Here is a 9,294-nt window from a genome sequence, read left to right as displayed (position 1 = left end):
TTAGGAGTCACTCTTTGACCGGGCACGAGTTTTAAAAAATGTAAAGAAAAGTTGGTTGAAAAAGTTAGTGGAATGTGAGACCCATTTTTTATATTAGTTTTATAATAAAATGTGAGTGAATTGAGTTAGTGGAATAATGTGGGACCTACTTACTATTTATGGAAAAAATGAAGTGTGACTCTTAATTGGGGACGCACCGAAATGGAAAAATGTGACTCTTAATGGGGGACGGAGGGAGTATTAAATAATATTTATATTTACTAAAAAAAATTTATGCATTTAAAATATAGAATTTTCTTTAATAATAAATAAATAAATTGAAACATGTAATTCAAGATATTTTAACTTGGGAGCCGCAACGTATATAGAGGACGAAAAGTGTTCTAATTGACGTTTTTTTTTCCAACAATTAGTTTCTAAACATATTGAATTAGAAGGGTTTTTATTGATTTAATACATTGTTACTGTCCATCTGTGAGTTTAAAACTTAATATAATAATATTATTTCTCATTTCTTAAAGTGAATTCACAATTTTAAAATAAGTAGATAGAAAATTAATTGGGTCGTGTATCGCATGGGTGTGATCAAATTAGGGAAGGACTATTATAGAAGTTGTTACCAAGCAACGTTGAATTATTTGCATTGAAACCCTATCTGGTAAAATTTTATGGAGTCATCTAATGCATTATAACGGCCACATCAATACAAATTCCACACTATAACTATTATTACATATTTTATAAATATTCAAATTCACCCCATAACTTTTAAATATATCAAAATACATAAAGTCTTAAGTAGACATTTATTATACTAATGTGATAGTAAACGAGAAAAATTGAAATTTGGTGATTTTATATTGAAATTAATGTTACAAGACTTACCAAATATTACTTGTTCCGTCTCATATTAGTCGCACTTTTAATTTTAGATCGTAAACATTGGATTGATTTTTTCAGCATCGGCTTATTTGGACTTCTAGTTCCGTCCCTGGGCATTACACTACGCAATCTTCGTAATTGAGCCATAACTCGTGCAAGGTATTCTTACAAAAGTATTGGCGTCTTAAGTGGGGTGAAAAAAATATTTTTTATTCAACTACCAACAATACAGAACATCACAGTAGTTACCAACCTATCATCTGATCCTAACTAGAAAGCATAGTTAAATTAAGATTAATAACGACTAGATAAAAATTTTAGAATATAAATTTGGTCATGCAATTAAATAAATGATAAACTGAATTATGATCATATTTCCATGAGAGAGGTGGTGATGGCGAGTTGGCGAAGACGACCACCATATTTTAGGGGGGTAGTAGGGTCGTCTCCCAACAGCGAATTCCATCGAATCCCACCTTAGCTTAAGCCACTCCCACTATTTTCCCCTTTCCACTCAGCCTTAGATATTATTGGAGGAGAGAGAAGGTGCCGAGAAAAAATCTCATTCTTTCCTTGGTGCAAGGGCCTAGATTTAGAAACAAAGAGAGAGGGTTTGGCATTTTGGTGCGAATTTTTTTTTGAAAGAAAATGAGAGAAATAATAAGCATTCACATTGGTCAAGCTGGGATTCAGGTGGGAAATTCATGTTGGGAGCTTTATTGCCTCGAGCATGGCATTCAACCAAATGGCATGATGCCTAGGTATTTCATTCACCCTAATTTTTTGTAATTTTTGTGCAATCTAATGTTTATTGGCGGTTTCTCTTATTATCCTTCTTGGAATTTGGGGTCTTTTGTGGGAAAAGTCGATTTTGATTGCTTTTATTGATTTCGGATTCTTTTTTAATGGATTTTTTATGCTCAAGTTAGCTTGATTATGTTTGAATTAAGTTTGTAAAGATTCCAAGTCTAGAGTTTGGAAACCGAAACATGATTTTGTTGCAGACTGAATCTGAAAATAAATTGGTGAAGAAGATGAAAGTTTGAAGCTATTGTGGCTTTGCAATTACCTCTTCCTGTAGATATAGGTCTATTGAATTGCAAATTATGATGCATTAGTTTGTTCTTGAACTTGCAGTGACGCCACTATTGCTGTGGGAAATGATGCCTTCAACACCTTCTTTAGTGAGACTGGTTCAGGAAAGCATGTCCCAAGGGCAGTATTTGTTGATCTCGAACCTACTGTCATTGATGAAGTTAGGACCGGGGGCTATCGCCAGCTTTTCCATCCCAATCAGCTCATATCTGGAAAGGAAGATGCTGCGAATAACTTTGCTCGAGGGCATTACACAGGTCCGGCAGTTTATCTATTTTGTTAAGAATTCTTCATTTTACGCAACTTATGTTTTTCTTCGTTATGTTGTGAAACCTCTTTTCAATCAGGGTTAGGGAGAACATGTTTACAGTGTGTTTTCCTTGCTATATCTTAGGATATTGCGAAACCAGTTGCGATTTGAATTATATTTTCTGATTTCTTTGCAGTGGGAAAGGAGATCGTTGATGTATGCTTAGACAGGTTGCGGAAGTTGGCTGATAACTGCACTGGTTTGCAAGGATTTTTGGTCTTCAGTGCTGTAGGCGGTGGGACGGGTTCTGGATTGGGTTCATTGCTTCTAGAACGATTGTCAGTGGATTACGGGTAAAAGTCTAAGCTTGGATTTACCATATATCCTTCACCCCAAGTGCTTAAACTTTAAAATTTGGCTTATTGATGTATTTTCCAGTTTCTATAGTGGCATGCCTTATAGAATTTGAATTGCAGGTGTCGACTGCAGTTGTTGAGCCTTACAACAGTGTCCTCTCGACTCATTCACTTCTCGAGCACACGGATGTCTGTGTGCTCTTGGATAATGAGGCCATTTATGATATTTGCCGAAGGTCTTTAGACATTGAGAGGCCTACATACACCAATCTGAACCGACTAATTTCTCAGATCATCTCATCCTTAACTACTTCTCTACGGTTTGATGGAGCCATGAATGTTGATATCAATGAGTTCCAGACCAACCTCGTACCATATCCTCGTATCCATTTTATGCTCTCATCATACGCCCCTGTGATCTCTGCTGCAAAGGCATACCACGAGCGACTATCAGTCCTTGAAATCACAAACTCGGTCTTTGAACCTGCGAACATGATGGCTAAATGTGATCCTAGGCATGGCAAATACATGGCTTGTTGCTTGATGTACCGTGGAGATGTTGTTCCTAAGGATGTAAACGCTGCTGTGGCTGCCATCAAGACAAAACGAACTGTACAATTCGTTGACTGGTATATAAACTTACTTGTATACCTTGTCGCCATCATCTGATAGGTTAAGATCCGTCATACATTGTTGTACATAACAGGTGCCCAACTGGCTTCAAGTGCGGAATCAACTACCAACCACCGTCTGTGGTTCCTGGGGCCGATCTTGCTAAAGTGCAACGAGCTGTGTGCATGATCAGCAACAGCACCGCAGTTGCTGAAGTGTTTTCACGCATTGACTTCAAGTTTGATCTCATGTATGCAAAGAGGGCGTTTGTTCACTGGTACGTGGGTGAGGGAATGGAGGAAGGAGAGTTCAGCGAGGCCCGTGAAGATCTGGCTGCGCTCGAGAGAGACTATGAAGAGGTTGGTGCGGAAGGTGTGGATGAAGAAGATGAAACCGAAGACTATTAATGTGTTCAATTGTAATATAGAATGTAAGAAAAATATGGTCAAAATATGCAGAAGAGAATTGAATTTATAGCATTTGCATCGCAACACACTTGAATGTACAAAATGAAGAGTTTCTTTAACACAATAAAAGCATGCACTTCTAAGCCCAAAAAAACAAATGTACAATGTACACAAACAAACACTGCCCCTATTTATACAACTTTGGCAACATTATACATAAACATTTGCATAAATATAGGTGAAACCTAACAAAAAGCATACAACTAAAACACCCAATATGGAGAATAAGTAAATTAAATCCGACTCCAAAATCAAAGTTGTGATGGGATGATTCAAAATGCAGCAATTTGTTCTTATCAATCCAACCTGCAGAGCCACGGAAATGAAAATTCAGCACAAACTATCACACAATTCGGAGGAAGCGAAAAGATACAAGATCACGAAGCAAAATTACCGTTGGAGTATCCAGTCACTCACTACCAAAGCAGTGAAATCTCAGACTTTCGGATTCAGGGTCCAAATTCTCAGCATCCCCTGAAGAAGAGAGTAGACAGTTACGCATGTATATCAGCGATAAAACGATGTACGACTCTTAAGTTCAGTGATGCACCTACCGTGGGGATTCGCAAAGTTGTTGGCATCTGCTGGTAGGAAGGAAGGACCACAGTAACTCTCCAGTAAATCTGATACAGATGTTTGAAGTATAACCATTCGATTATATACACCAAATAAGAGGGGAATAAAATCTCATTATGTCACAAGAAAAGCTTCAATACCAACTCAGTTTTAGCTCTTAAGACCTCAAGATTTTGATGTTAGTGTGAGTGTGTCTGTGTGTGGGGAGAGAGAGAGAGAGATATCAGACCCGAGTTGGTGGTGAAATCAGCAGGCAACTCAGAGAAACTTTGCGGGATTTGTGCCAAAAATCCGAAGGAGGAAGTGTCACCATCCATGAGAGTCTCATTAAGATGCTGTGCGTTAGAATCTACACTACTGAAAGATGACACAGATGCATCACCCATCAGAGGACGTGATTCCAGAAAATTGCTAGGTGGACTAAAAGCAAAAGTCGAGCTACCAGCATAACCGGCTCCTGTCTTCACACTTTTCCCGTTTAGCATCTGAGACAGCCCCATATCTAAGTTTTGAGACAGTAGTAAGTTTGGATAAACATCGATCTTTCTACTCTGACCAGGCCCGTTAATAGCTCCTTGCAGACATGGTTGAATTGCTGATCCACAGTTGTTAAACACATTTTCCTGCTGCATGTTCTCTGTTTTCACGGGTCGGACATTTTGTGTAGGGCAGGTGGTCGAGATATGCTGTGCTGCAAGATAAAAATGTTAAACTTCTTCCAAAAAGGTGATGGCAGCAGCACCAAAGTCCAGTAAATTTTAGAGATAAACGAAAGTAGAAGTACTTGCACGGAATAAGGTATTACGTGAAAAAGGTGTCTTACATGGTGAAACATGTGATCCATTAGATGGAAGGTAAGGAGCAATCCCGTTTAAACCAGTTCTACGCATCAGATCCACCTGTTCGGAAAGCAACCGGTTGAATTCCATTATTTGTTCTTTCACCAACAACTTGAGATAATAAGCCTTGAAAAAATCTTGATTTTCATCTTCAAGCCTCTGCCAAACTGAAAACAAGCAGCAAGCAGGATTAACTGGAGGGACATGTATATACATTTGAGTACATGCAAAAGTCAATGGCCCAAGGGGGCATTTGGCAGCAGTTTGTGCATTACTCATTCAATTCAAGATGCCCAATACAACAATGACGGAACTATATTGATACGGAGTTTGTGCATTCAATAATATGGATGCATAACATATTGAACCATGGAACATAATCATGAAACCAAAATATTGAAACTGAGATTGATATTGAAAAGAAAGGGGCGAACCCAAACCAAGAAAGGAACAAAATCCTAACCTCGCGGCACTTGCCAGAACAAACTAATTGATCCCTTAAATACTTCTACCTCGTGATTTCCCCTCAATCTATAGATGAATATATCAAGAGTTCTATTTCAATACAATTCTAAAAGAAATAAAATAATCACTACAGAACTAAATCAAATCCACCTGCTATGAATATTAAATCTAAACAATTTAAATTGGAAACCAAATCCAAACTTACTTAAATAAAAATAACAAAACTAAAGGTAATCATTAGAATAATAATGAACAAAGATATCTTTCACTAATATGACACGAATTGCGATATCCCGACGTATCAATTGCCCCACTGTCGAAACAGCCTTGCCCTCAAGACTGCAATCGAATTTGTGCATTAAAGATCGGGTGGAGCTCAAACTCAAAGCTTGTGAACACGAAAAAATTTGTAGAACCATTGAAAGGGATAGGTGCAAGGAGCAAAAACTTGGGCAAACAACACGGAATAGGAATCCCATATTCCCAAAGATCTACGAGGAGCCAAAAAGCAGTGAGCCTGGGCTGTTGGCTGGAGGAGAGTGGTTACGATCGTGGCAGCAAAGGAAGCGGTTCTTGTGGTGGTGGATGCGGAACATCGAAGCTCTATTGTGCTGGAAATAACTGTTGCTGAGGCAGGGGCGGATGTCAACTTAGGAGGGCGCTTGCTGTCTGATCAGTTGAAATCTCAAAGGGTGAGGGCAAAAACGGAGTAACTGGTGGGGCCAGATCAGTGGGACCATGTCGCAAGGCGACGCTGCATGTGCTCGCATATAGTGAGCGCCATTTGGAGGAGTGCCCACACGTCTGCATGCGGATCCTCAACTGCCTTCTCCAATTCCTTGTGCGAGGAATGTTCTCCATTGCGCAAAGTACGTTCACCACACCATTTGATATAGAGTGAAATGCGGAACCACGGAATGCGTACAATAATATGAATGCATAAGAAACATATTAAACCATGAATACAGAATTATGAAAATAAATATTGAAACTGGAATTGATATAGAAAAGAAAGGGACGAACCCTAATAAAGAAAGGAACAAAACCCTAACCCTCACGGCACTTGCCGGAACAAACTAATTGATAGAATACTTCTACCTCTTGATCGTCCCTACGAATATTAAACCTAAACAATCAAAGAGGAAATCAAATCTTAACTTAAATAACAAAACAAAATTAATCATTAGAATAATAAATCAACAAAGGTATCTTTCATATCTTGTAATCTTCTTAGCATCATCGCTAATATGATGCAATATCTAGGCGTACCAAATATAAGTTTTGTATCCCCAACTAGTCACTTCTGCAATGGAGAGGGATTATGGCACATTAACTTATATCTTATCCAAAGATACAATAATTGATGCTTCTTTCCAATCGTCCAATAAGGTTTAAAAAATAAGATCATACTATAGACGAGACAGGGGGTGTCGGAAATTTCCATCTCTTCATATTCCAACCATTAATAACCGCCGTGGTAATCTAAAAGATAACTTCCATATCTCCATGTTCCAAGGATTTAAAAGCTATCATCAATCTCTTTTTTAGCTTAAACTAAAACAGGAATTAAAATTAAAAGCACCAATGAAGGCCACATCTCTGAAGCCATGATTTAACAGTTGCATGATATTCGATCAGGATAATGCTCTATTTCTCCCTCTAATAATGAGCTGACTCATTCGTTTGCATTAGCACATCGTAAAAGGCCAAAAGTACTTCGAAAACTGAAAACTGAACATCATAAAAAATCACTTAACTGTAGAATGTTCCGAAATTCTCTCCCTACAATTTTATTCTCTAAACCCTTAAATTCCACCATAAAAACAGATAAAGAAGATACACACTTCCTTTTGACAGCCTACAATTTAAGCACGAGCATGCACACAAGCTACTAGCTAGGTAGGGAGTAAATGATCCCAAATTCATTCCGGTGGATGTTTACACATATTGAGGTAAGTTCTTTGTTCTCTCAAATATTCATAATCAGAAATCAACATTATAACTAATAACTCTATAGAGAATTATAAAATACAGTACACAGTTAGGGGCTACAAGATACACGTAAGCATAGATGAGATTGAGCCAGATAGCTATACCCAATTCAGTAATACACGGCTCAACATTGCCCTGAACAATGAGATCGTTAATGACTTCCTTTTTATTCATGTATTGCTGAAGACACTGTTCAATGCGATTTTTCACCTGCGACGGAAATAAATGAGAAAGTACAATCCATCAGATAAATCCACTAATGGTCATTATTCTCTCTGCGCGAGTCCTCATTGAAGTCAAAACTGAATCGAATTGAAGCTACAAAAATACAGTTGCACAGCATTGATGAATATGTTTCCTTATTACTTTCTATCTTATAGAATGTTTAAACCAACCGTTCAAACAAATTCAATTTCAAAGCTCACCAGTTGTATATCTTGATTTGATAGTTTTCTCGCCTCCCCGCCAGACATTATTGCAGATAGTGGCCTTCAATGCAATCAGAGTATGAATAAAAAGATAATCCTTCCGCGACACCTACACTCCCGAATCTTTAGGCATCGGAGTGGCCATATTTGGCAAAAGAAGCAGAGTACATGGCACAAAGAAACGGAATCAGCTATAAGTCATGAAACTCAAACAGAACTGCTTTTAAGCATCAGAAAAGGTAGAACAGTAATCATCACTTAAAACACAGTACATTTCATCACAAAAGAAGATGAAAAAGGAAACCTCGAACATTCCTACTACTATTCTAGGGTTCAGAAAACAATATAAATCAAAAAAAGTTCTTTATTCTGCCTCTCTACTTCTCCCTTTCCTTTACTATTTTTGGTTTGTCAGTTCCAGAATTCGACCAGAAAGATTACAAATTTGGAAACAACAGAAGCAACTCAACATTTAACCAAATCAGAAAATCCCATTCATACAAGACTTGATTTTTATCACCTATCAATAATTTTTACATTCTTACAAGAAAAGGGCTCATAGAGAGAGTATCATTTAAACAAAGAACTATCCAAACTCCAAGATAAAACACAGAAAATGAAAGAATCTAACAGAAAAAGGCAGCTAATTTGACGATGATTCAGAGAGAAGATGACTAAGAAAAAGCAAGGAGATACACGAACCACAAACCCTATTTAATGTAAGCAGCACAGCAGATATCAATTAAGCACAAATTCTTAATAAAAGAGTGAAATTGAGCAAAATCTTGGCAATAAATGAACTGGGCTACATCTTTCCGAAATTAAGTAAGCAATAAATTAATTATACCTGAAGTGAAAGAAGGAAAAGGGAAAAGAAAAGCAGATATGAGTAAAAATAAACACTCTTGTTTTTTGTAGAAAAGAAGTGAATAATTTGTACAAGAACAGGGAGGATTGTGTGAGGATAGTTGTTTGTATTAAGCGAATTTGATTCAAATATTTGGTCTTTTTATTGTAGAAAGGGAAAGCTATGGAGATGACGTGGCTACACACCCATTACATCCCTTCTTTGTGCTCTTCCTTCGTGTAATTCCACTCTCTTCGTTAATGTGATTTCTTGAAATGCGAATTTACACTAGGCTTTTCTGGGTGAGTAAATTTGAGTAAAACTAAACTTTATTGAAAAGAAAAAAATTGAAAAATGTGTTTAACAGCTCAAATGAGGTTTTGTTGATCAATTATTAGTGATAATCAACTTTTAATTTGAATTTGAATTGCTTATTATGTTACTTGTCAAATAGTTTTCCTTTTTTTTTAGAGGGGTCATGACTC

General features: G+C 37.3%; 3 protein-coding genes across 6 annotated transcripts; 2 read left to right on the top strand and 1 right to left on the bottom strand.

Moving 5' to 3' along the window:
• The first annotated feature begins 1,261 nt into the window (after nucleotides 1–1,261).
• On the top strand, nucleotides 1,262–2,844 carry LOC125209612 (tubulin alpha-5 chain-like). The gene is made up of 4 exons (XM_089064020.1): nucleotides 1,262–1,643; nucleotides 2,020–2,234; nucleotides 2,424–2,580; nucleotides 2,704–2,844. Exons 1-4 carry the CDS (start codon nucleotides 1,531–1,533, stop codon nucleotides 2,825–2,827), a joined length of 609 nt encoding a protein of 202 aa, XP_088920146.1. The 5' UTR covers nucleotides 1,262–1,530; the 3' UTR covers nucleotides 2,828–2,844.
• Nucleotides 2,845–2,916: 72 nt separating this feature from the next.
• On the top strand, nucleotides 2,917–3,674 carry LOC148932432 (tubulin alpha-5 chain-like). Its single transcript, XM_089064021.1, has 2 exons — nucleotides 2,917–3,212; nucleotides 3,290–3,674. The coding sequence occupies exons 1-2, from the start codon at nucleotides 2,917–2,919 to the stop codon at nucleotides 3,600–3,602; spliced, it is 609 nt and encodes a 202-aa protein (XP_088920147.1). The 3' UTR covers nucleotides 3,603–3,674.
• Nucleotides 3,649–8,957, bottom strand: LOC125209582 (uncharacterized). Of its 4 annotated transcripts, none has more exons than XM_048109180.2 (8): nucleotides 8,810–8,957; nucleotides 7,960–8,085; nucleotides 7,639–7,744; nucleotides 5,062–5,244; nucleotides 4,468–4,929; nucleotides 4,217–4,285; nucleotides 4,057–4,136; nucleotides 3,649–3,968 (listed from the first exon to the last, which is right to left on the bottom strand). In XM_048109180.2, the coding sequence occupies exons 2-7, from the start codon at nucleotides 8,005–8,007 to the stop codon at nucleotides 4,072–4,074; spliced, it is 933 nt and encodes a 310-aa protein (XP_047965137.1). In that variant the 5' UTR covers nucleotides 8,008–8,085; nucleotides 8,810–8,957; the 3' UTR covers nucleotides 3,649–3,968; nucleotides 4,057–4,071. The 4 variants fall into 4 exon arrangements, with proteins under 4 accessions (XP_047965137.1, XP_047965148.1, XP_047965154.1 ...); XM_048109191.2 differs by lacking the exon at nucleotides 8,810–8,957 and adding an exon at nucleotides 8,665–8,802; XM_048109197.2 differs by lacking the exon at nucleotides 8,810–8,957 and adding an exon at nucleotides 8,672–8,796.
• Between the last annotated feature and the right edge of the window lie 337 nt (nucleotides 8,958–9,294).

The sequence above is a fragment of the Salvia hispanica genome, chromosome 2 (genome assembly GCF_029641045.1).
Source record: "Salvia hispanica isolate PSC_SH4W2 chromosome 2, Shi_PSC_v1, whole genome shotgun sequence".
In the NCBI taxonomy this organism is placed as follows: Eukaryota; Viridiplantae; Streptophyta; class Magnoliopsida; order Lamiales; family Lamiaceae; genus Salvia; species Salvia hispanica.
The sequence above is the reverse complement of the archived record's forward strand: the minus strand, read 5'-3'. Positions and strand labels throughout refer to the sequence as shown.